This window comes from Canis lupus, chromosome X, assembly GCF_011100685.1.
Source record: "Canis lupus familiaris isolate Mischka breed German Shepherd chromosome X, alternate assembly UU_Cfam_GSD_1.0, whole genome shotgun sequence".
Lineage (NCBI taxonomy): Eukaryota > Metazoa > Chordata > Mammalia > Carnivora > Canidae > Canis > Canis lupus.
In genome coordinates, this window is record NC_049260.1 from 12849596 (window position 1) to 12876623 (window position 27028).

At 42.0% G+C, this 27028-nt stretch overlaps 2 protein-coding genes and 1 non-coding gene across 3 annotated transcripts in view; 1 reads left to right on the forward strand and 2 right to left on the reverse strand.

The window, feature by feature from the left end:
• Window positions 1–26719, reverse strand: part of LOC119878056 (CTP synthase 2-like) — a 71053-nt gene extending 44334 nt beyond the window's left edge. The window contains exons 1-5 of the mRNA XM_038586895.1: window positions 26565–26719; window positions 23600–23688; window positions 22360–22454; window positions 20302–20364; window positions 20153–20196 (exon numbers count right to left, since the gene is read on the reverse strand). Of these exons, the coding sequence (XP_038442823.1) occupies window positions 20153–20196; window positions 20302–20364; window positions 22360–22454; window positions 23600–23688; window positions 26565–26678 (405 nt within the window). The 5' untranslated portion in view covers window positions 26679–26719. The remainder of the gene's footprint in view (window positions 1–20152; window positions 20197–20301; window positions 20365–22359; window positions 22455–23599; window positions 23689–26564) is intronic.
• S100G (S100 calcium binding protein G) lies at window positions 4106–8408 on the forward strand. The gene is made up of 2 exons (XM_038586897.1): window positions 4106–4240; window positions 8246–8408. The coding sequence occupies exons 1-2, from the start codon at window positions 4106–4108 to the stop codon at window positions 8348–8350; spliced, it is 240 nt and encodes a 79-aa protein (XP_038442825.1). The 3' UTR covers window positions 8351–8408.
• On the reverse strand, window positions 5411–5483 carry TRNAE-CUC. Its single transcript has one exon. It is a non-coding gene; the product is annotated as a tRNA-Glu (tRNA).
• Window positions 26720–27028: the final 309 nt, after the last annotated feature.

Here is a 27028-nt window from a genome sequence, read left to right on the forward strand (position 1 = left end):
TTGACCCATAATTAACACCATGCTATTATGCTCACCCTACCAAATAATACACTAATTCATTTTGAATTAGCCCTTGCGGTAGGCTGAATAATGGACCCCACATAGAGGGCAATGCCCTAGTCCTTGGAACCTGTGAATATGTTACCTAACCTGGCAAAAGAGACTTTGCAGACATGAGAAAATTAAGGCTCTTGAGATGGGAAAGCTGTCCTAGGTTATCTGAGTGGGCCCAAAGTAACCACAGAATCTTTAAATTTTTAGGGAAGATTTATTTATTTATTTGAGAGAGCGAGAAAGAGAGAGAGAGAGAGGGAGAGAATGCATAAGCATGGGGATGGGCAGAGGGAGAGGAGAGAGTCTCAAGCAGACTCCTTACTGAGCACAGTGCCCAACTTGGAGCTCCATCTCATAACCCTAAGATCATGACCTGAGCTGAAATCAAGAGTCTGACGCTTAACCAACTGGGCCATCCAGACTTAAGTCTGTCCAAAGATCAAGCAATTGAATGGAGAGGTGATAAAAAAACCTTTGCCTCTTCATTTTTCCATCACCAATCTTGTGCCTGTCATTCTCCCCCTTCCCTGGTATCAACATGCACTCTTTTGAACACACCCTGTGTTTATCGCCTATCTCCATATATTTTTAGTTAATGTTTCATGAGAATATCTATTGGCGGATTTCGTGTTTCCCACTGCAGGTTTATCCTTACAGTTGAGCTCAGAGGTAAAGAGAAACATAAGAGATGAGAGATGTGCCTGGCACAGGTGAGCAAGTGAAATTTTAAAACCCACAGGTTGTTTTTCAAGTTCTGTTAGCATTTACTACAAGCATAAGTTCTGACAAAAAATAGCATTGGGCCTTTTAAATTTTTTTTAAGATTTTCTTTTTAAGTAATCTCTACACCCAACATGGGGCTCAAACTTACAACCCCGAGATCAAAAGTTGCTTGCTCTACCGACCAAGTTAGCCAGGTGCCCCAGCACTGGGCCTCTTTTAATCAAAGGTGTTCCTTGAAACTATACATGTGTAGGCTTAAAGACTGTTAAACAAAACTGTCCCGAATGTTTCTCTTAGACTTACTATCACACACACACATACACCATATATACATGCCATGTGTTACACATAACACATATCTATCCTATAATATACCGTTATTAAAATTATACAGTTATACATTATATAGTTATTAAAAACATCTCTTCAATATAGACTCAAGAAATATAACAACTGCCATGTTACCACAGGTGGTAATTTGAGAGAACAGATGATTTAAGATGCTATTTCCACATTTGGAGAGATTTTAATTTGGTCTGTGATAATGGTGTTGTGGTTGGATAGAAGAATGACCTTGTCCTTAGCAGATAAGATGCTAAGGTATTTAGGGGGTAAATCAGCCTGCCAACTGATTCTCCAATGAATCTGGGCAAAAGGTAGGTTGGTATTCGCTGATTATTCTTGCAATTTTTCTGTAGATTGGAAAATTTTTAAAAAGGTATTAGAAGAAAAAGATATTTTTTTCTATGATTGTTCAACAAAGCTGACTTCCTCCCAAGTAAAACAGAGCATAAGTATAAAACACCAGAAATTCTCTAAAATCTTGATTAAAATGCATTGCCAAAATCAGAATCTTTTTGCATAAGATCTTACAACTAGGGCAGCCCGAGTGGCTCAGCGGTTTAGTGCTGCCTTCAGCCCGGGGCATGATCCTGGAGACCCAGGATCCAGTCCCACATCGGGCTCCCTGCATAGAGCCTGCTTCTCCCTCTGCCTGTGTCTCTGCCTCTCTGTGTGTGTGTGTGTGTGTGTGTGTGTGTGTGTGTGTGTGTCTCGCATGAATAAATAAATAAAATATTTTTAAAAAAAAGATCTTACAACTAAACCCAAAATGCTTATCTTTACTCCAAGAAGTGAGTTCATATATATTCAATACTGGTGAATACCAAAGTCAACAAACCTGTAATAAAAGCAAGAATAACATATACAAGGACAATGAAGTTATATAGAATGACAAATGCTCAGGATAGGTGGGAAGTGGTTTTTTTGTTTGTTCTATTTTGTTTTTTAAAGATTTCATTTATTTGAGACAGAGAGAGGGAAAGAGAGACAGCACAAGTGGTGGGGAGAGGCAGAGGGAGAGGGAGAAGCAGACTCCCCACTGAGCAGGGAGCCTGATGCTGATGCTGCCATGATGCAGGTCTATGATACAAGGCTCGATCCCAGGACCCTTGGGATCACGAGCTGAGCAGAAGGCAGACACTTAACAGACAGAGCCACTCAGGTGCCCCTCGTGGGAAGTTTTTTTTTTTTTTTTAAGATTTTATTTATTCTTTCATGAGAGAGAGAGAGAGAGAGAGAGAGAAAGGCAGAGACATAGGCAGAGGGAGAAGCAGGCTCCATGCAGGGAGCCCAACATGGGACTCGATCCCAGGTCTCCAAGGATCACACCCTGAGCTGAAGGCGGCACTAAACCGCTAAGCCACTGGGGCTGCCCAGGGGAAGTTTTTAAGAAGCTATTAGATTTCACATTTGTTCTCCAAGGTAAATAAGGCCCTAGAAGTTAAGAACTGAAAAGTGTCAGATAAAAGTACTGTCCAATGGTACAATCCTCAATATATACATGATACAACGAAGGGTCAGAGAAAATTGTACAAGTGTGGAAGCGTGCAAGTGTTTAAAAGCTGATAAGAGCTCTTAAAGTCAATCTGGAAACCTTTATTGTGAGTTACAATCCGTATTAGATTAATGTCCTCTGGAAATGTCCTTGTTCTTTCATGGAACTCATTCCAATAGAAATAAATATAGTCTCCAATTTTAAATCCTGGCAGTTCCACAAGTCTGAGATATTTCCAACTGAATAAAAGTAAGTCAAATGTTTTCACAAGTTTTAAGAATGATCAACAAAATATATTTGGGGGGAAAAGTTGTACACCTGAAACTAATGTAAAATTGTGTGTCAACTATACTTCAATAAAAACAATTTATATATACATATGTGGTAAGGAAAGGGGTAATGAGAAATAAAAAGCAGATATGGAAACAACAAATAATGAAAAAGCTGAAAAATCCCCGTGCTAGTTGGTAATCTTGCTTTGCTAAATAAAACCACCGATTATTGTGTATCTTCTCCCTACTTCTTAAGCCGGCATCTCAGTGATACTTCTGCTTGTTCATTCTTTCAGGTATTCTAATATTTAAGCAGCTAATCTGTACAAAACATCAGAGGGACTTCAATGGCCATACTGCAATTTCTTAAACCATAGGGTATTGACCATCCATTAAAACATTTTTTTCCTGGATGCAAAGAAAGTTTTTTTCTTTCAAGCCTAAATCTGCACCTATACTGAAAAATATCCAACCCTCCACAGTTAAGCTTTCTGACAGTGAGCAAATATCATAAAGCCACATTGGAGGGAAAATACAATATAAGGAGGAAAAAAAAATCCAAGTTTACTCTTGGGACTCTGAACCATTAAGCAACTGTTGAGGTGGCCATTTATTGGCTCTTGCCCTTAATTATAAGGTTCATGCAGTCTTAAGCTTGAGTTTCAAAAACCATTAATAATTACCCCTAAATAGCAAACAAAAGGAAAATTTCATAATCAGGGTGGCATGTCTGTGAAGACTATAAAAGTCACGATCCTGCTCAACTCTTCACACTCCTACTTGATTCTTCTAGCTGCCTTGCTGCCAGGCAACCAGGTAAGTGTGATTTAGTACTACCTGGTGCTTCTTCTGCTTCTGCTCAGAATGGTGTGAAAGATAATGATCAGGAGAAAAGAGTAGGTCTGTGCCATCTAAAGATATTACTAGTAGTTTAGAAGCTAAAAGCTGTGCTCAGCTTTCTTCAAGACCACAGCCTAGGGATGCAGACCAGGGCCAGAAGAAGTGCAGAATGCCACAATTACTAATAAAAGTATTGAGCTCCAGGGACTATCTCCTAACAGGTGTACTCCAAGTACAGACATTTAACATACTAAGATGATTCTTTTTACTACACCAAGGAAAGAGCGCAAGGGCACTAAACCGTGGGCAATCATCAGTGTAAAACTTCACTACGGCTTTTTGGTGAGTTCCTCTCTTTCCCAATTTACAGGACACCAAAATGAGTGTAAAAAAGTCTCCCGAAGAACTGAAGAGCATTTTTGAAAAATACGCAGCCAAAGAAGGTGACCCAGACCAGCTGTCAAAGGCGGAGCTGAAGCTACTGATTGAGGCAGAATTTCCTACTTTACTGAAAGTGAGTATTCCTTGTTGCAGGGTCCGGGCCTCCGAGGGCCAGGAGGGAGGGAGGGAGGAGAGAGGAGTGGAAAGGACGCAGGAGAGGAGGAGGAAGGCAGGACTGATCAGAGGGAGCTCAGGCCCGTCCAGGGCAGAGAGCACAGCAGCCAAGGCCAACAAGGCGCGGGCACCCCTTGACTCAGGCCACTTCAACATGTGCTTTCCTTCTTGGTGGCAGGCCATGTCTCAGATGGCATGCACCTAGAAAGCAGGAGCTAAGCCTTCTATGCCCCACAGCCCGGGCACAGAACTCTCCCCACCAGCCAGAGTAAAAGGAAGCCATGATCACACTCTTATGAAGCTAGGCCTAGAAGACCCGCAGGTCACCAAGCAAACACAGCCTGGATTCAGCATCTCGGGGCCAGGCTTTTAGGAAAACAAAGAGGTGTGCAAAAGAACATTAGTTGGTCCTGAACGTGCTTCATCTTTAGAGGTAGGATCTGTCAAGAAGACCAGCACTTACTAGGCAATCTGTAGAGAAAACCCACTTTGTGCTGACAAATTGCCATCTGGCGACATCCATTTATATTTCAAAAGCATTTAAAAGCATTTGAATTTGTGTTAATTTGTGTTAAGCACCTAAATCTGTGTTAATGAGGCAGCCATGCATTTCTAAACAACTTCCAGGAAGGGATTAAAATCTCTTTAGCCTGACAGTTTCTTGTCAAAACCGTCCCAGAATTGTCCAAAGTGCATCTTGAGGCAATAGTTCGAGGAAGAGAGGTGGGCTGATCCTCCCTGCTCTAATACCCTTTCTCTCCTCCGCAACTAGAAACCATCTTCAAAATGGAAGCAACTGTGCAACTGTCTCACCCGACTTGTTCACCATCTAGCTGTAACTTCAGAAGAGAGCATTTGCTGCCCAGATTTTAACCAGAAATCTCCCTTCTATCAGTATGATGTGTGAGGAGTTTTCTGGTTGTAGATGTTGAGGTTTCTGGTTTTAGTACTAAAAAGAAAACTAGCCGAATTCAATGACTTTTTAATCCAATCTCTTCTCATTTGCTTACAGTGAAAATATAAAATAACTTTTAAAAATGGTTAAAGGCGCTAGCAGAAAAGGAGACTTTAAAAAAAAAAAAAACTTTCCTGATTTTTATTTTATTTACTTACTTTGAAGTAAGTCCTATGCCCAGCATGGGACTTGAACTCACAACCCTGAGATCGAGAGTCCAGCGCTCTACCGACTGAGCCAGCTGGGTGTCCCAGATGAAGAGACTTTTTAATTTTATTTATTTATTTATTTATTTATTTGTTTGTTTGTTTCTAAAGATTTTATTTATTTATTCATGAGAGACACAGACAGAGACAGAGAGACACAAGCAAAGGGAGAAGCAGGCTCCATGCAGGTAGACCAATGTGGGACTCGATCTCTGGTCTCCCGGATCAGGCCCTGGGCTGAAGGCAGGCACTAAACCGCTGAGCCACCCTGGCTGCCCGAAGAGACTTTTTTTTAATTAAATTAAATTAAATTAAAAATTACAACAAAGATTTCTGAGAAAGATTAAATTCTAAAAAACACTCTGAAATTTTTTCAAAAGGAAGAAAAATAATAATAGGAAGTAATAATAATAATAAAAGAAAGACAAATAATAATCTGATAGGAAAGCCGAGGCAGTCTACTCAAACAAGTTGTTTTAAAAGTTAAGACTGGGGAATTTTTCTATATTTTCCCATGGCTTATGTATTTCCTACAAAAAGCATGTATGACTTATAATTTGAATAAAGGTAGGAAGACTAATGGTAAGTTTTTAAAAATCTGCTTACAAAATCATGTACCTGATTATATTTCCATAAGGATTACTAAGGTTTTCCAAGCTCTACTCTTTCCATCATTGCCTTGTATGGTTTAGAATCTTGTAAATGCTTCAGGACAAGTGTTTGGTATTTATACAACAAATGCTGAGTAACTAACTTAGTTCGGTCTTCTGATCACACCAAAGTATCAAATGTCTTTACAGGAATCTTAATGGTTAAAAGATATCTTGTTGTGGAGATCAGTTGTAAAACAATGTCAACACACTTAACAGTACCGAACTGTACTAAAACAGTTAAAAAGGTAAATGCTACCACAATTTTAAAAAAATTTTGAAGCTGACTTAAAATCTAAATTGCTATTTCAGTGAATTTCCTAGGTACTGTTTGGCCGCAGAAAAATTCCTACCTGAAAGGCAGAGCTCTAATGGCTTTAGGATTTGAGTTTTAGGCCAGAGACAAAAATTAAGTCTGCTCAAGATACTACAGGACTATCGTAGTAAAAAGGGAGTCAAGCTTCACATGATCTCTTGTAACATTTCAAGCAGTGGTTCTCCAAGGGTGATCAGTCCTGGATCACCAGCATCAACATCACCTGGGAACCTGTTGGAAATACAGATTCTCGGGCCCCACCCTGAGCCTAGTGAATCAGAAACTCTGGGAGTAGGACCTGTCAATCTGTATTTACTAAGGTCAGCAAGCCGATCTGGTGGCTCTGATGCATGCCAATGTGTGAGAACCACTGATCCAGTCATCCTGCACAGAGCATAGGTGGGTGGCAACCCAGGGATTTGGGAAAAACTGGTGTGGATCCTAGGTAAGAGCTTGAGCTCTAGAGTCCATGTTGGAGCCTCGAGCCCTCTGGGCCCTGTCTCAGAGCAGAGCTCCCTCATCTGGAAAGTGGATCTCCCTCAGGAGGTAGTTGGGAGCAATGAATGCACAGGCTACAGAAAGCCCATGGCACCCTGCTGCCTCGAGTTACATGCTGGCTCAGCCCTGGAGCCCAACATAGAGCCAGCTCCCAGGAAAAACTTTGGGGCAAGAAGCCTCAACTGTCTTGGGTCATGGGCTCCTCAGCAGTCCAGCGAAGCCCTCAGATTACTTCCCAAAAGAATGTTTTTAGAGGCATAAAGAAAAATACTTAAGATTGCACAAATAACCAATTACAGTTTACCCTTATACAACATGGGTTTGTACTGCATGGGTCCTCTTATACACAGATTTTTTACAGTACAGTCTAGAAGTGTATTTTTTCTTCCTTTGATCTCTGTAATAACACTTTTCTCTAGCTTACTTTATTGTAAGATACAGTATTCAATACATATAACATACATAATATGTGTTAATTAAATGTATATGTTATCAGGAAGGCTTCTGGTCAACAGTAGGCTCTTAATCATTAAGATTGAGGGGGGGGCAAAAGTCATCCTCAGATTTTTGACTGTGTAGGGGGTTGGTGCCTGTAACCCTTGCATTGTTCAACGGTCAACTGTATATTAAAATACACATTATCAATATTAAAATAATAAATGTGTGGGGCACCTAGATGGCTCAGTCGATTGAGCCTCTGACTCTTGATTTCGGCTCAGGTCATGATCTCAGGGTCATGGGATCAAACCCGGAGTAGGACTCCATTCTCAGTGAGGAGTCTGAGATTCTCTCTCTCTCTCTCTCTCTCTCTCTCTCTCTCTCCCTCTGCCCCTCCCTGCTAGCACGTGCTCGCTCTCTTTCTCGCTTTCTCTCTCTCTCTCTCGAAATAAATAAAATCTTTTTTTTTCAAAGAATTCATTTATTTATTCATGGGAGACAGAGAGAGAGAGAGAGAGAGAGAGGCAGAGACAAAGGCAGAGGGAGAAGCAGGCTCCATGCAGGGAGCCCGACGTGGGACTCGATCCCGGGACTCCAGGATCGGGCCCTGGGCCGAAGGCAGGCGGTAATCCGCTGAGCCACCCAGGGATCCCGTAAAATCTCTCTCTTTTTTTTTTTTTTAAAAGATAAATGTGTGATATAGGAAAAACCAGGTGGCCAGTTCGGTGACATGGAGATAAAGTTGGTTTTTCTACCTCCAACCATCAGCGGCAAGTAATCAAAACCTCAGAGCTGCCTTATTGGAACACAGACTCAGTGTCTCTAACTTCAGAAAATGGGTAGTAGTAACTGATTCATTTTCTCTCCTCTTCCCTTTCCCATCCTTCTCACCTAAAACCAGGGTCCCAGCACCCTAGATGACCTCTTTCAAGAACTGGACAAGAATGGAGATGGAGAAGTTAGTTTCGAAGAATTCCAGGTGTTAGTGAAGAAGATATCCCAGTGAAGGGAAAAAACCAAAACAATATATCATTCCTAGCACCAAAAGAAGAGCACCTGGGATGTGGCCCCATTCTATACACAATAGCTAATGTCTGTTTAATTCTTGCAATTATAATGATCTGGTGGTGAGGTCCAAACACTGTTAATAAAGAAATTCTTAGACATGTCTCTCCTTGTCAAATACTGACCCCCATTGCTTAATAGATTTGAAAGTAACCTTAGTCTAATGCATCTAATTTTATATCTTTTTTTTTTTTTTTTTAAGAAAGGCTGAGAATAGTTCATGATCTTCACTAAGACTGCAAAGATAGTGTCAGGCTTAGAAAGAATTCTGACATGCCAAACTAACGCCCTTACTCCAGCCTTCCACCAGAATAGCCCTGTTCCCACTCTCCCTCCCCAGCCACTCAGTGCTCACATCATTTCCGATTCCAACTCTAGTGAACAGCTAGTAAGGAGCAGCCTTCAAAAAACCAACACTTGTCTTTAAAGTCACCTCCAGGACTCACCATGTTTTTTGAATCATTGACCTTCTCATAGAGTAGAAGCATTACAGGACCAAGAGTCACTTCTGTTCCATCACTGAGGGGTGGCCTTGGTTGTGGCATGTGATGTGTAAAACAAAAGGGACAGGAAGACATAGGGCCCTCCCGGCTCCCACAGCCTGTGGTGCTGGGACTGTTAGGAGCTGAGAAACAGTGAACCCTCAAATTCCACTTGCTGAGTCTAGCTTGGAGGAAGGAGGGAGGTGGAGTGTCGGAGAGGAATTTAACCAAAAAAAAAAAAAAAAGAAAAATGACTTCTAACCCTACTACCGAGAAACAAGGGAGATTTTTATACACAGCGAAGAAATGTTTAAATACAATCTATCATTCTAATTCAATACAAGAGCATTGTCATTGCATCAAAAGCCTTAAACATTTCTAATGACTAATTATATTCCACTGCAGGGATACCCATAATAGTCTTAACTATTTCCCCATTGTGGGACATTTTGATTGTTGCCATTTCCTATTCTTCTAAATAATGCTATAATGAGTACCTGTTCATATCTCCATCAATACACCACATTTCCTTAGGAGAATTTCTGAGAAGTAAATGTCTGAGTCAGAGGTTAGGAATATTTTTATGGTTTGTGAAACAGACCATCTAATTGATTCTCTGAAAGGTTGTATTGATTCAAAAAATCTACAAAAAGGCAGGAGAATGCCAGGAGGAGAATGCCATTCTCCAAAGAGCATTAGTTGGTCTCATTTAAAAAACTTGATTACTAAAACAACAACAACAACAACAAAACAACAACAACAAAAAACTTTATTACTCACAATACTGTGCATCTTTTATTCATTCCTAGTTTTAATAGGAATCCCCACTATTTTCCCATTGAGTTTACTGCCTGATATTGGTTTGTAAAAGGTAGTCTTTCTTTGGTTTAAGAAGTCCCTTTCTCCAGGTGCCTGGGTGGCTCAGTCTGGTAAGCATCCAACTCTTGATTTTGTCTCAGGTTATGATCTCAGGGTCATGAGATCGAGCCCTAGATCAAGCTCTGTCCTCAGTGCGGAGTCGGCTTGTCACTCTCCCTCTGACCCTCCCTGAACTCATGTACTCTTTCTCAAATACATAAATAAAAGCTTAAAAAAAATAAGAACTCATCTTCTCTTCCTAGTTTGTTATGAGATTGTGAGAACAAGAGCTTGGGTTCTGTAGACTGCCTGCCAAGCAACTACGCTGATATGGGGGTTCTTTCTTTTGTCTGATCAATAAAATGTGTCAATCAATTCAATCTCCAGGACAAACACGCTGTCTAGTCATGATCAATTATTGTTTAATACTGTTAAATTAGGCATTCTAATATTTTTTTAAAGATTTTATTTACTTATTTATTCATGAGAGACTCAGAGAGAGGCAGAGACACAGGCAGAGGGAAGAGAAGCAGGCTCAATGCAGGAGTCCGCTGTGGGGATCAATCCTAGTATTTCAGGATCATGTATTGAGCCAAAGGCAGAGGCTCAACTGCTGAGTCATCCAGGTGTCCTGGCATTCTAATAATTTATTTAAGATTTTCACATCTCAGGGCACCTAAGTGGCTTGGTCTGTTAAGCATCTGCCTTTGGCTCAGGTCATGATCCCAGAATCCTGGGATTGAGCCCCACATCGAGCTCCCTGCTCAGGGGGTAGTCTGCTTCTCCCTCTCTCTCTGCCTACTGCTCCCCCTGCTTGTGCTCTCTCTCTCTGTCAAATAAATTAATTAAAATATTTTTACATCTTTATTAATAACCAACATTAGTCTATGGTTTGGGGTTTTATTTTTTGTTGCAGGTGCTTTGTTAAGTTCTAATATCTAGATCATGCTAGCTTCCCATTTCAGCCTGTGTTCTGGCTCTCAATCAGCCCCTCACAGAGTAAATATATGTTAACTCTTTCAACTCCAAAATATATAAAGCAACTACTATGGGCAAGGTATTACAGAGGATGCCATAAGAGATATAAATTTCTAGACCTCTGAGATCCTCCTAAGTTGGCAAGTCTGGGATCAGGTCAGGGAAAGGCTTAATCAAAAAAGTAGTATTTCCAACTGGGATTTGTAGGAAGAGCCTTGAGGGGAACCTACAGGGAAGAGGCAGCACTGGGCTATCCAAAAGAGAGAAAACACAGGGCACCCAGCTGGCTCAGTCGGAAGAGCATGCGACTCTTGATCTCTGGGACATGAGTTCAAGCCCCGCATTGGGTGAAGAGATCACTTAAATAAATAAATATTTCTTAAAAAGAGAGAGAGAAAAAACCCCCCAAGTAAACACACATGTAAGTACAAGGTAGTTCAGAAATACACATACTACATTTAGTGTGGAAAGTCAGCTATAAGAAGTAAAGAGTACACACTGGTTTCAGATCATGAAAGCCCTTGGTTGCCATGATAAACCAAGGTCAGAAAGGGAGTAGAAAGGTATAGGAGTCATAAGGTGATGTGAATGTGGTAGATGAGGTGGTACCCACAATGAGGCTGCCAAGGATGGGGAGTGGTCCCAGAGTGGAGATTGGGGCTGGGCAGAGGGCCCCCAGGGCAAGTGGGGCAAACTAGCAAGGCCTCAAAGGAAGGGATGGGGAGCAACACACAGGAAACACAGGGGAGAGATATCTTCACCTGGCCGAGGTTTACTGACTTGGACAAATTATCATTTGAGGATGAGGGTGAAAATATATGGAGTGTCATATGTAGTACGGGTGTATGTACATCTACTTCGTTGGCTTTCTTGGCCTAGTTTCCAACACCGATCTCATCTCCCACATCAAACAGGATTCGCTCGAATTTCCTCTTGAATACATAGTACCAGCATTTGTCAGCCATGAAACTTCAATCCTCACTAGACTACAGGCTCCACCAGGACAAGGATTTTTACCTGTTCTTGCACTGATATATCCCCAAGTCTAGCTCAGAACCTGGCACCTGGGTTGGGTTCAATAGATATTGCTGAACGAATGATTCTGGACTATCCAGTCACTAATTCTTGTTGATCCATTCCATAAAGCTGCTATAGCAGCCAGATCTTTCTACTCTAACTCCTGCTCCGATCCAGCTCCTTAGATTGCAGGCTGCCTCAAGACTCAACAAAGTGCCATGCCTGGAGTCTTCTCTCCCGTCTCATCTCTCTCAATCCCATGCCAGCTGAATTCTCCTAAAGCACTCATTCTATTGGAAAGTCTTCAGCAATGAGTATGGTATTTGCATAATATGTCACAGTTGACTGGTATTATCTTATTGGTTCCCTAGGGCCTTCAGGATTAATTTTGACTCTGATACTCAAGAATGCCCACAAATCCATACCAATCTCTCTTATTTCTCTCTACTTCCCTACAGGAGCCACATGCTTCAACCAAGCTACGTGGTATTTTATGAGCAAATCTTAGACATTCTGGCCTCGCCTATGTCTCCCCTCCACTCTATGAAGTCTCCGAGCCTTTGACAACCTTCCCTTCTTAATCTAACCCACAGTATTTTTTCTAAACTCTGGATTCTTAAGTATTAATCAAATCAATTAAAATTAATAAAATTTAGCGATGCCTGGGTGGCTCAGTGGCTAAGTGTCTGCCTTCGGCTCAGGGCGTGATCCTGGGGTCCCGGGATTGAGTCCCACATCAGGCTCCTGCATGCAGCCTGCTTCTCCTCCCTCTGCCTATGTCTCTGCCTCTCTCTCTCTGTGTCTCTCATGAATGAATAAATAAAATCTTTAAAAATAAAATAAAATAGGGCAGCCCGGGTGGCTCAATGGTTTAGTGCCACCTTCAGCCCAGGGCATGATCCTGGAGACCCGGGATCGAGTCCCACATTGCACTCCCTCCATGGAGCCTGGTTCTCCCTCTGCCTGTGTCTCTGCCTCTCTCTCTCTCTGTCTGTCATGAATAAATAAATAAAATCTTTAAAAATAAATAAATAAATAAAATTTAAAGTTCAGTTCCTTGGCCACACTAGCAACATTTCAAGTGCTCCATAGCCCCACGTGGCTAGTGGCTATCATATTGGATGGCACAAATACAGAACATTCTATCACAGCAGAAAGTTCCAGCTGCCAACTCTGCTAGCATTAATGTGCATATAATGCACATACCGCCCATATATTTGGTTATATGTTTCACCAGTGTATGTCTCGAATCCCCGACTAAACTTAAAGCAGGGTTGTGGCAGCACTTCATTTGTAATGCACAATATTTGGGACTGCACTTAAGTGGACAAGCTCTAAATGTACAGTGACTTTTTTCTTTTTAATCATCTCTTTCCACTAGCATCCAGTTATTTCTACTGCAGAAAAATCTTTCAAGTGGTTGAAATACCTATTCCTAAGGCATTTCCCATTGAGCTCAAGGTACAAAAGCCTTTGAATACATTAGCTTTGAAGTACTCATTTAGTCATTTATTGTTAAAATTATAGACTACCCTTGTGATTCACTAATGGGGGCTCATTTCAAGCACCGTGCGCTATCTCCTTTTAAAAAGTAGGCCCACTTGGGTGGAGAAGATACCCTCGCCATTAGATGCCAGCCATCATGCCTGGAAGAATTTTTCTTTCTCCAGGTACAAAGCAATTTCTATGGTTAACAGCCAATATCAACTCTGAACCTACCGCCCCCCACAGAGACAGGATTAAATGACTATTAGGCTCCCAAACTGGTCCATAAAAGGCTATTTTACCCATAGTATAGCTATCTTCTTCACAGCTGCTTTGATGGGAAGAAAAGTTCTTTAGCCTAAATGAAGCTACAAATGACTTCTATGAGATCGTTTTGTTTGTTAGTTGGGAGATGCTCAATGTTCTAAATGCCAAGCAGTCTCAAAGTAATAAAAAGTCACCTGAAAGGTTACTCTAAGTGGCTGTCTGGTTTGTTTTAATGCCTCTTAATTTGCTTTCCATATAAAGTTGCTGAAAAATAACATGGAAGAAAAAATATTTCAAACAGAGCTTCAACTAGAGGTAGGAAAATGTTATGCATTAATTATGCTTAATATACAACAGAAATTACTCTTCACCTGAATCGACTTTTAATTATATGTAACTATTCCACAAATCCACTGTCGGATGTGAAATTAATTTTCACTTTGAAAATCCCTGGATCAAAAAGGGGTAAAAAAGAAGTCATATCTAGAATAACTAAAATTGAAATAGTATCAAATATCACAACTTCCAAGACCCATTTGCATCTGCTTAAAGTGCTTCAAATTTCTCACTTTTCTTTACCAATACTATGATCCAAGTGTACACGTGTGTACTGATGTGTATGAAGGTGGAACACGGATTTTGCTTTCCTTGAGTGTTATATCTTACACAAATACAGGGTTTTTTAGTTACTATTTTCTTTCTTTTTTTTTTTTAATTTTTATTTATTTATGATAGTCAGAGAGAGAGAGAGGCAGAGACACAGGCAGAGGGAGAAGCAGGCTCCATGCACCGGGAGCCCGACGTGGGATTCGATCCCGGGTCTCCAGGACCTTGCCCTGGGCCAAAGGCAGGCGCCAAACCGCTGCGCCACCCAGGGATCCCTCTTTCTTTTTTTTTTTTTTTTAAGATTTCATTTATTTATCCATGAGAGAGAGAGAGAGGGGGGCGGGGCAGAGACACAGGCAGAGGGAGAAGCAGGCTCCACGCAGGAAACCCAATGTGGGACTCGATCCCGGGATTCCAGAATCATGCCCTGGGCAGAAGGCAGGCGCTAAACGGCTGAGCCACCCAGGGATCCCCTGTTACTATTTTCAATAAAGAGAAAAACAATGCTAAAAATGAAGCATAGCCACATACCTAAATATTGGATTGAGATAATTCTTCCTATATATGTCCCAAAACCCCAAAATATTCTACATATAAAGTATACAATGCGGGGAACTATCCTTCACATGAACTGGAGATCTGAAGCCAAATTCAAGGTCAAGGGTGTCGTCAGCAGCCATGTGATTGATACAGAGTCAGAATGCAAGTCACCTACAGCTGTGTTCCTGGCAAGCCTTGTCCGGAAAGCAGGTAAACCACTCTGAAGCAAGCCAAAAAATCAGACTCGCTAATAGAACCCTAAATATTCGGGGACGCCTGGGTGACTCAGCAGTTGAGTGCCTGCCTTCAGCTCAGGGCATGGTCCCAGAGTCCTGGGATCGAGTCCCACATGGGGCTCCCTGCATGGAGCCTGCTTCCCTCTCTACCTGTGTCTCTGCCTCTCTGTGTCTCTCATGAATAAATAAATAAAATCTTAAAAAAAAAAAAAAAAAAAACCTTTAAAGAACCCTAAATATCCTGCAAATTCCCAGAGCCTTCTGTTTCACCTTATGGATTAAGCAGAGAAATGGCACAATAAAATAAATTCTATTCACGCTCTCCGAGTACTCTCAGAGTACCTTCACTCTTAGAGAAAAATCTTTTTCTTTTTTTTTAAGATTTATTCATAAGATTTATTCATAGAGACACAGGCAGAGGGAGAAGCAGGCCCCATGCAGGGAGCCTGATGTGGGACTCGATCTCAGGTCTCCAGGATCACACCCTGGGCTGCAGGCGGCGCTAAACCACTGCGCCACCGGGGCTGCCCTATTTCTCCTTTTATGTGGATAAGAGATACCTCCTCTTAGATATCTCTCCCGGATGCCCCAGTCTTTACCGTTGGAAGAACATTTATATGTAAAAGACAAATCTCCATCTGGAAGGGTGTCTCCTACTCTGTACCAGGAAGAGGATGACTAAATCTCTAGAAATTCATATGAATGGAGAAAGCGTGGATTTAAATCTGCATAACAATCATACCTTTGTTGACTGTGTTTTGCCAGCTAACCTCACCCCACTCCCAACATCTTCTTTTGTTTTTAGCTGGAGAGGTTATTTAACATGATGGCATAAGCCGTTTGTAAGAGTCACTCAGTTTTCCTGGGTTTCTCCCCTGTACACAGGAGGTATACAGGTTATTAAGCATTCTTTGTTTTTGTTCTGTTAATCTTTTGGGAAAGAGGGGTCTCAGCCAAGAACCTAGAAGGGAGGAGTAAAAATTATTTTTCATCCTCCACACCTATGAAACAGATTTTAACACCAAATATACCTTAGAGTAGGCTCCCGGTTTCCAAATTATTTACTTTTTTAGCTGGAAGGGCCAGAATGACCACTACCCACTATAAGTCATTGTTATTTGCTCAAGTTTAAGCAATTTCCCCAGGCTGCTTGGTATCTGCTGCCTGGTGATTCTATTCCCTTAGCCTTTTTCCTTAATAGGACTTCTCACCATCAGCACAAATGCTGCCTCTCAAGGCTATTTTTCTCTAACAAACTGATCGCAGGCCATAAAGATGTTCAGTAGCAATTAGGTTTTATTGTTCCCATCTCACTTATGAGTATAGAAGCTATCAAAATGCAAAATGCACAGATCCTCAGACTTAGTAATTCCCCTTCTAGGAACTCATCCCATAGAAGTGTGCATGCAGGGGCACAAGGACATATGTACACGGATACTAATTTGCAACATGATTTAAAGTAGCAAAATAATGTACACAACCTAAATATTCATCAGTATGAGACTGGTAAAATAAATGATGGGAGGCACGGGGAAGTTCCCTGTGCCCTGACAGGGAGTGATCAGTACAAAAAGCAAGGAGGCACAGTGTCTCAAGCATGCTAGCCAATGTATTTGTTTAAAAGGAAATAAATACATGTGTGAGTAGAAGGGTTCTCTCTCTCTCTCTCTCTCTCTCTCACACACACACACACACACACACACACACATACACACACACAGTGCAAAGAATAGTCAGCCAAGAATTAACCCTGCCAAAGCTATCTAACAGTGGCACCTAGTGGTAAAATTCCTTCCTAGCACCCCCCCCACCCTCCCCACAAAAAATCACTTCCTATCCCAAAGTATTATCTTAGGAAAGAAAAGCCATGATTTGCCTGCACAGCCATTTCAGCCATTAGTCAGGAAATATGTTTATAATAAAGCCTCATAAGGAACTCTTCACTAGTATCAGGTCTTCTGAACATAGGGCTTAGAAGTACCATCTGGCTGGGAAGTTATGGTTCATTATGGTCCGAATTGCAAGCTATAAAAAGGAGTGAAGAATATCTCTATATCCTTCCATGGAGTGATCTCCAGCATATAATGTTAAGTAAAAAAAGCAAGACAGAAAAAAATGTGCAGAGCATGCTACCATTTATCTAGGAGGAGAGGGGGGTTACAAGTAGATATTTTACTTAGATTTTTAAAATGGTAACCTATCTAAAAAAGAAAGATAACCTATGAAAAATAAAATTAATGACTACTATAAAGGAAGGGAGGGAATAGGACAGAGGAGAGAGGAACAAAAATGGATTTCTAAAAATCAGGGGTTCTCAGTGAGGGCTTTTTTGCTTGTGCCCCCAGGGGATGTTTGGGAGAAATTTTTAGTGTCACAATTAGGGGTTGGGAGGAGTGTACTACTGACATCTAGTGGGTCGAGGGCAAGGATGCTCCTGAATATTCTAAAGTAAGTACACAGGATAGTGCCCCACCACAAAGAATAATCCAGCCCCAAAATGTCAATAGTGCAAATTATATATCTAATAAGGAACTTGTATTTAGAATACGTAAGGAACTCTTACAACCTAATAATACAAAGACAAATAACCCAACTTAAAAACAGGCAAAGGACCTGAATAGACATTTCTCCAAAGATGATATACAAGTGGCCAATAAGCACATGAAAAGATGCTCAATATCCTCAGCTATCAGGGAAATGCAAATCAAAGCCACAAGGAGGGACACCTGGCTGGCTCAGCGGTTGAGCATCTGCCTTTGGCTCAGGGTGTGATCCCAAGGTCCCGGTCCTGGGATTGAGTCCCACATTGGGCTCCCTGCATGGAGCCTGCTTCTCCCTCTGCCTATGTCTCTGCTTCTCTCTCTGTGTTGCTCATGAATAAATAAATAAAATCTTAAAAAAAAAAAAAGCCACAAAGAAATACAACTTCACACCCATGGGGATGGCTATAATCAAAAAGACAGAGAACAATGGGGCATCTGGGTAGCTCAGTCAGTAGAGCACGTAACTCTTGATTCCAGGGTTGTGAGTTTGAGTCCCACGTTGGGTATAGATTCCTTAAAAAGGAAATCTTAAAAAAAAAAGACAGACAATAACAAGTGTTGAGGATACGAAGAAACTGGAACCCTAGTGGGAATATAAGTTGTTGAAAACAGTGGGACAAAAAAAAAAAAAAGAAACTGGAACCCTAGTGGGAATATAAGTTGTAGAAAACAGTGGGACAAAAAAAAAAAAAAAAGAAAGAAAAAAAAAAGAAAACAGTGGGACAGTTCCTCAAAAGCTTAAACAGTCACCATATGGCCTACAATTCCACTCCTAGGTGTATATACCCAAATGAAATGAAAACATGTCCACATCACAACTTATATACCAATGGCCATAGCAGCATTATTCATAACAGTCAAAAAGTGGAAAGAACCTAAATGTCCATCAATGGATGAACAGATTAATAAAATCTGTTATAATATAATGGAATATTATTCAGCAATAAGAAGAAACAAAGTACTGATAGATGCTATAACATACACAGACCTTGACAACATTATAGTAAGTGAAAGAAGTCAGTCAGGAAAGGCCACATATTGTATGAGGCCATTTATGCGAAATGTCCAGAATAGGCAAATCTATAGAGACACAAAACAGATTAATGGTTGCCTAGGGCTATGGGTGAGAGTACGTTGGCAGTGTCAGCTAAGGGGTGTGAGGTTCCTTTTGAGGTAAGGAGAATGGTCTCAAATTGATTGGGATTACAGTCACACAGATCTGTGAATATACTAAAAGCCATTGAATTATGCATTTCGATTGGCTAAATTTTATGGTATATAAATTATATCTCAATAAAACTGTTTTAAAAAGCGATCAAGGGGAGAGCCTGGGTGGCTGAGTCTGTTAAGCATCTGCCTTCGGCTCAGGTCATGATCCCGAAGTCCTGGGATCGAGCCCCTTGTAGGGCTCCCTGCTCAATGGGGAGCCTGCTTCTCCCTCTCCCTGTGCCCCTCCCCCTGCTCACATGCTTACCAGCTCTCTCTCTCTCAAATAAATAAATAAAATCTTTAAAAAAAAAAAAAGGTGACCACAGGGTGCCTAGCTGGCTCAGTAGGAAGAGCATGCAACTCTTGATCAGGGTCGTGAGTTCTAGTCCCACGTTGAGTGTAGAAATTAGTAAAATAAATAATAAATAAACTTTTAAAAAAGCGATCACAATGGTGAGGCAGGCACTCTGACAGAGTGGGTAGTTATGAAGCACAGAAGGTAGAGGCAAGGAAAGAACGGAGGTCAGGATAAGCTTCCAAGGAAGTTGTTAATCATCAGGTTTGGTATACTTTTTTAATTAAATTCTTCACTGGTTTCATTGAAATTCCATGGAAAGGAAGGTTGCAGGAAGGTGGGACATCTCAGGTATAGGAAATCTCAGGATACATCTAAAAACATCATTCAGATTGTCCAAACATAGACCCCAAGCGTGGGAGGGATGGGGACACCTCCACTTGAATTATATAGAGTATATATTGGGCTGGGTACCATCCACAGTTTCAGGCATATACTGAGAGTCTTGGCACGTATTCCCCATGGATATGGGGGACTGATGTAGCAAAGCCACAGGTGACAGAGCACAGTGGCCTTCAGTCCCAGCCAAGAACCTTGTACTGAATATTTTATAGGAAAAAAAATAAGTGGAAGATGAGGAGCAGTGCAAGGAAGGTCATCACCTTCATTTTAGAAAGGCAGATGACTGCCACTGTGGAGAACAGGTGGACACGGGATGAGTCTAGAGACAGGACAGCCCGTTTATTTGTATTAGCTGTTATAAATTGTTGTCACAGTGGATTTCATCCTTTCCTAAACACTATGCTTGAAAACTGCTACAAAGAGAGATCAGACCTGGACTGTGTGTTTCTTCAAGGCACAGCTGACAAGAGGGACTATTGAGAGCACAGCAGTTTGACATAAAAGTAAAAGTAGCAGTAGGAATAATAATAATAAAATCATATCTAATTCAAAATGTCCCGATGGGGTTTTTGTTGAAAGATTTTATCTATTTATTCATGAGAGACACACAGAGACAGGCAGAGACACAGGCAGAGGGAGAAGCAGGCTCCCTGTGGGGAGCCCGATGCAGGACTCGATCCCAGGACCCAAGGATAACGACCTGAGCCAAAGGCAGATGCTCAATCACTGAGCCATCCAGGCGCCCCAAATGTCCTGATGTTGTAAGGACAGAGCCAGAAACAAAATGACAATGACCCAGCCCAGACAGGTAAACAAACCACTTACCACAGGAACACGGGCATTTGGCTCAAATTCCGTGGAATCAGCATCTGAAGATTAAGAAATGAGGTCAATCATTTACCAGTATTGCTGAAAAATATTTGAAGTAATGAGAATTTGTTTAATAAAAGGGTATTAGCAAACAGCAGGCCTACCTTTCAAGTTAAGGCAGTTTCTTGCAAACTCTATCACTGCCAGTTGCATCCCGAGGCAAACTCCTATTGGAAAAAACATATATATAAAGCAAATGAACATACTTTGTATTACTTCGTAACACTCCGAGAGGGCAAGACTGCCTGCCGGGTTAACAGCTGGACCCTCCGCACTCCGAACCTCTGTGGCAGAGGCAGGTGAGGGGATTCGACTCTCCCCCATTCTCGGGACTTGAGGAAGAAGGAATTTGAGGGCAGGAAAGGGCAAGAGAAGACAGAGCAAGGTCCAAAATTGCAGTGTATGTGTGGGTTGTGGGGCTATCCCAGAGCATCTGGTGCCTTCCAAAACTATCTAACAACATCCCGACTCAAGAGGTGGACTTCACATGCCCTCTCCTCAGAGGGCAACCTCAGGCTGGCCAGCAGACTGGGATCTAAAGAGCCAGAAGTGTGTGCCAGGCTGCTGGGGGGCAGCAGCGGTGTGGGGGTGGGGGGCGGGCCTCTCCATGCAGGCCTGAGCACCGTGGACAGCATAGAAGGGAGGGGCAGGATGGAACTGAACCAGAAAGCAAACACCTGCATAGCCCCAAGCCCACTGCCACAGGGATGGGCCCTCCCCGCACCTCCACATCCACCGATTCTCTCCGCGAAACAAAGGCCAAGGAGCATTCCAGATGCTTTTATAGACATATCTAAGCTATACGAGGAACTCCTCAGAGAAGAGCAACCATATCCTTGGCACACTAGAGCAAAAGTTGGTGAGCGTGAAAGAGCTGAGTGCTTTGCAGGGGTGCAGGGAGACACTTCTGAAAGTTCCATATGGCTAAGGCAGAAAGGGATGTGGTGTTAAAAGAGAAAGCTGAAGAGCTGCAAACCATTCTATACGGTGGAAACTATCTGAAGAACACTAAGCGCGTTTAGACAAAAACCAAACAAGATGACCTCAGAAGAAGATAGTGGCCAGATGAGGGCTACAACAAAGCAAGGGAGCAAGGCATCGAACTACTCCTGGCTTCTCTTTTGAAAATGGATCCCAAGTGGAGACCATGAAGGAAGCCATTCAAAGGACAGGAGGCAGTGGGGAAAATGAATATAGTGTGCAGATACTGTAAAAGGCACGGAAGCCAGTCCCCTCACTCATAAGCCCACCAGTACAGCCACGCAGAGGGCAAAACACAGCCTCTCCCCACTTCCCTTCCCATACCCCTTCCCACACCCCTGCCCCTGCCCCAATCCCCACCTGCAGAGTTGCCTTTATCCCATTGAGGGGCCCTCTCATGTGGTTTCACTCATCCACAACCCATGCTTTGCAATTTGAACAAACACATTGGGGCACCTGGGTGGCTCGGTGGTTAAGTGTCTGCCTCTGGCTTGGGTCATGATCTCGGGGTCTTGGAATTGAGTCCTGCATCAGGATCCCCACAGGGAGCCTGCTTCTCCCTCTGCCTTTGTCTCTGCCTCTCTCTCTCTCATGAATAAATAAATAAATAAAATCTTTAACTCAATCAATCAATCAATCAATAAAATATGAACAAAGGCATTAAAAAGACCTGGCTCTACCAAATTTTAGCAGAGCTCTTCTGTGACACAGGATGGTCTTTTCTAGCTCAAAGTGGTGAAAAGATGGATCTGAGTGAAAACAGGGGAAGGCAAGGGCAGGTGTACACAGTGACTTCTCCCAGCCTCTTGCTACCCAACCAGAACAGTGGTAAGTTCTCCCAGGTCAACAACCTTCGCTATATAGGGCCAGACAGTAAAGATTTTAGGCTTTCCAGCCTGCTAGTCTCAAACTCTGCCATTGCACTATAAAAGCAGCCGCAGACGGTATGTAAACACATTGATGTGCTTTACTCCAATAAAATCTTATTTACAAAAACAGGCCATGAACCAGGATGGCCTGCAGAACATAGTTTGCTGACCCCTATGGCAGACTATTTGGCACCTAAATATTCAAATCCAACTTCACACCCTTCATGTTAGGAAACCCTAAGAAATGTTACCCCTACTAGATATCAACAGTCTAATAAACTCATAGTTAGGATGCATAAACATGAGTTTTACCCAGGAAAGGTATCTTCTTTGCCCGGGCCCAAGAAATGGCCTGGAGTTTCCCCAATGTTCCTCGGATTCCGAAGCCTCCTGGCACAAGAACGCCACTGCAATCAACACAAGACAAGGGTGAATTTGACATTGTTTTTGCTTTTAAAACTCTCATTTTCAGCCCCTCATGCTTACTGATCCCGAGTCCAATGCTTGGCATCACTGCTAGAGAATATGCTTGAGGTCTAGTTTCAGAATCGATCACGTGATTTTACATCCTGAACTCCTCCCAATGTCATGAAGAAGAGGCAATAATTTTTCACAACTGACTTTGATAAATATATTTTTTGATAGGTCTCTGTGGTATGTGAGCATAGTGACTGAGAAACTAAGTGAATTAAAAATACCACTGAGAAGGATGCTGGGGTGGCTCAGCAGTTGAGCGTCTGCCTTTAGCTCAGGTCGTGATCCAGGGTCCTGGGATCGAGTCCCACATCGGGCTCCCCACAGGGAGCCTGCTTCTCCCTCTGCCTGTGTCCCTGCCTCTCTCTGTGTGTTTCTCATGAATAAATAAATAAAATCTTTTTTAAAAATGCCACTGAGAGAATTATCTGAATAAAAAAAGATTAAGGTTCTTTTAAAAACACTATTAGAAAGATGTTAAGACCTCTTGCATAATCAGAAAGAGTTAAACTGGTAAAATCAGCCTAAGATTTCAATTGCTAATTAAATAGCGACACATGAAAGTCTCTTGGCTAGGAGACACTCAAAAGACCTGGCAAACACTCATTGGACAAGACAAAAATTCAAGAGCTAACCGGGAGGGTCATGCTACCCTCACAGTACAGTGTTGCTCCCAAAAGTTCTGTCGATTACTTATAAAATAAAACCTAGAATCAAATGATGTAAAAAAGAAAATATAACCAAGAGAGAAGAGTTGTCGTCCTTGTATTTTAATTTTGCATATGTAAGATCTATTTCTGCATATTTCAGAATCAACACACTTTCTCCCCAATACAGGATCTCCATCCTCCCCTGAAATAAAACCCATTTCCAATGCACATTCCACGAACATGAATGTGGCACATTTCAAAGAAAGTGAGGTAAGGCTACAGTGTGATCCCCCTTAATGACCAAGAGTACAACAGACAACCAACCTTTCAAAACACACACATAAATTAGGAATTGGGGTAAATCAAATTGTTACAGAAAAAGCACAGTGGTATTCTCATAACTGGTATGGACAGTCCTCAGCACTCACTCAGCTTTGCAGAGCTTCTGCCAAGCTTCATGGAATTTCACAGGGTCCTCAGTTTCGGTGGTCTGCTCCAGATCAATGGAGTCTATATACTAAAAAAAAAATCCAGTAGATTAAAGGAACATTCAAGAAAAGTAGATACTCAAAAATACTCGAGGCATCTAACACTATGCCCCAACTATTCAGTGACTACTTATTATGCAAACATTGCACCGGTCACTTAGGATAGGAAACCACAATCTCTGTCTTGGGGTTCTTATAATTTTCCAGGAAGACTACAGACTCAAATAAACAGGCACTCACACCATAGAGTGATAGTGGCTATGATGGGCAAAGAGAATGCTGTGGAAATAAGTAGGAGCCACACGTAAGCTAGATCTAGACACTGCAGGAAAGATGGGAAGGAGCACCATCGGGGAAGGTCTTTAGGGAGGCGATGTCCGAGAAGCTCAGCCCTCGAGGATGAGCATGTGCGTGCAAGTTGGGAGGCTGGAGGGGGAGCTGTGTCAGAGTCACAGCGGGGAGGGGAGGCAAAGGAACAGCTTGCATGAAACCTCAGAGGGAAGAGACAAAGCGGTGGTCACTCTGGAGCCCTCAAAATAGACTCCACCCACAGAGAGTTTACATTTGAAGCCATTGGAAAGTCTTTAGGAACAGAGAGAACAGGGATGTCTGGGTAGCTCAGCGGTTGAGCATCTGCCTTTAGCTCGGGACATGATCCCAGGGTCGCAGGATCGAGTCCCACATCAGGCTCCCTTCATGGAGCCTGCTCCTCCCTCTGCCTGTGTCTCTGCCTCTCTCTCTGCGTCTCTCATGAATAAATGGATAAAGTCTTTAAAAAAAATTTTTTTTAAATGGGCAGCCCCGGTGGCGCAGCGGTTTAGCGCCACCTACAGTCTGGGGTGTGATCCTGGAGACCCGGGATCGAGTCCCACAAGGGGCTCCCTGCATGGAGCCTGCTTCTCCCTCTGCCTGTGTCTCTGCCTCTCTCTCTCTCTCTCTCTCTCTCTCTCTTTCTCTCTGTGCCACTCATGAATAAATAAATAAAATCTTTAAAAAATTTTTTAAAAAAGGAACAGAGAGAACAAAGAGGGATTTTAATTTTAGAAGGATCACGGCACTATGATGTACAAATGGAGGGAAGAGGGCAAACCGGTCAGGAAGCTGCTCCACTTAGCCAGGCGAGGTAAACACAGAAAAAAAGCCGTCTAAAAAGAATATGACAAGACCATGATTCAAATAGTACTTTGTGGAAGCCAACGTCAACAAATTCTGTCTACTGAAAAATCATGTACAATGACTCCTATGTAGGTAACAGTCTCCATAGACCTATATTATTTTAGTATTTATTTTGTAAAAATTACTATCTGAGGGATCCCTGGGTGGCTCAGTAGTTTAGCACCTGCCTTCAGCCCAGGGCGTGGTCCTGGAGACCTGGGATTGAGTCCCACATTGGGCTCCCTGCATGGAGCCTGCCTCTCTCTCTGCCTATGTCTCTGCCTCTCTCTCTCTCTTTGTCTCTCATGAATAAATAAAATCTTTTTTAAAAATTACTATCTGAATATATAACATAAAAAATTTTAAAGGCTTTATAAAATTTGTAATCTAATAATTTACTATTGCTGTTTTCTTTTTTCTACAAGGGGTGGGGGCCGTGAAAGAGTGGGAAGAGCAAGAAGTGAAGTGTTCCTTGGAAAGCCACAAATAAAAAGTAATTACAGGGGCGCCTGGGTGGCTCAGTAGGTTAAGTGCTGGGCTCTTGATTTCAGCTCAGATATGATCTCGTGGTCATGAGATCAAGCCCCATGTCCAGCTCCATGCTCAACAGGGAGTCTGCTGGAGATTCTCTTTCTTTCCCTCTACCTCTTCCCCCATACTCTCTATCTCTCAAAAATAAATAAATAAATAAATAAATAAATAAATAAATAAATAAATAAATAAATAAAATGAAGCAAATCTTTTTTTAAAAAGTGATTACTGGGATCCCTGGGTGGCGCAGCGGTTTGGCGCCTGCCTTTGGCCCAGGGCGCAATCCTGGAGACCTGGGATCGAATCCCACGTCGGGCTCCCGGTGCATGGAGCCTGCTTCTCCCTCTGCCTGTGTCTCTGCCTCTCTCTCTCTCCCTGTGTGACTATCATAAATAAATAAAAATTAAAAAAAAAAGTGATTACAGTAGGAGGAGGCTAGAAAGGTGAGAGAAAAGTCAGATAGGTCCTAAGTCGGAAGTTAGTAAATTTCTTAGACATATACATGAGTATCTTTTTGCTCATTACATAAAAATTTCACCATTTAAATCAAGATAATAAGGCTTGCTGGACTGGACGCCTGGGTGGCTCAGCAGTTGAGCATCTGCCTTTGGCTCAGGGCATGATCCCGGGGTCCTGGGATCGAGTCCCACAATGGGCTCTCTGCAGGAAGCCTGCTTCTCTCTGCCTATGTCTCTGCCTCTCTCTCTGCATCTCTCATGAATAAATAAATAAAATATTTTTTAAAAATATAATAAGGCTTCTTTAAATCATGGTATACCTGTATAGAATATCATTAAATATAACATATGTGTCTAGAAAGATATGTATCAAACTGGGAAGGACAGGTGCAACAGAGAAATAGGATTTCAGGGAGGAGGTATCTTCCGCTTTCTGTATTTTACATGATGCTTTGTTTCAATTTCCCACGTTGAGCATGTACTATTTCTATATCTAACAAAGACAAAGAATATACTCAAAGTATATATATGAAGTCCTCCAGACTTCATCCCATACACCTTTTTCCTTTGCTGACTTTGCTCTGTAACCTTTCACTGTACTAAATCTTAGCCACAAATCCTGCTGTATACTAAGTACTATAAGTCCTCCTGGTGACATCAATCCTGGCAGCAGTCTCGGGCTCCTTCAACACAACCTGTCTCTGAAACATGAGATATCACAGTGAATAACTGAAATATGAGGAAGACCAGCCGGGGCTCACCATCAGATTCAACTTGTGGTTGATGGCCAAGGCTGAATGTTCCAGGGCTTTGAACACGGAGGCATAGCAGTCGCTGAGCTTGGTGTATTTGCCAACCAAGGCTATGGAGCACATTTTCTGCAACCTTTCGTACCTGAGATGAAAGGCATGCTTAAAGGTTATATGCATGTAATATAACATCACAAATATAATGACAGCCATTGTTCTTATCCCAAGGCACTTTTTAAAACCTTAAGAGCAGATGAGCCTCGAACTTGATGTGCTTGACTCAAATACCCACCCCACCCCCAGTGAATGAAAATCTGTGTGTCAATAGATTGCAAACTCATAAGCAACCTCAACGTTGGCTTACTAAGCAGGCATGGATATAAATCCAAGTAAAGTGTATCAAAGAAACAGTTAAAAGCATTAAAAATAAAAAACTCTCCTTATCTCATAAACATGAGCTGTCCTTAAATTCGTTG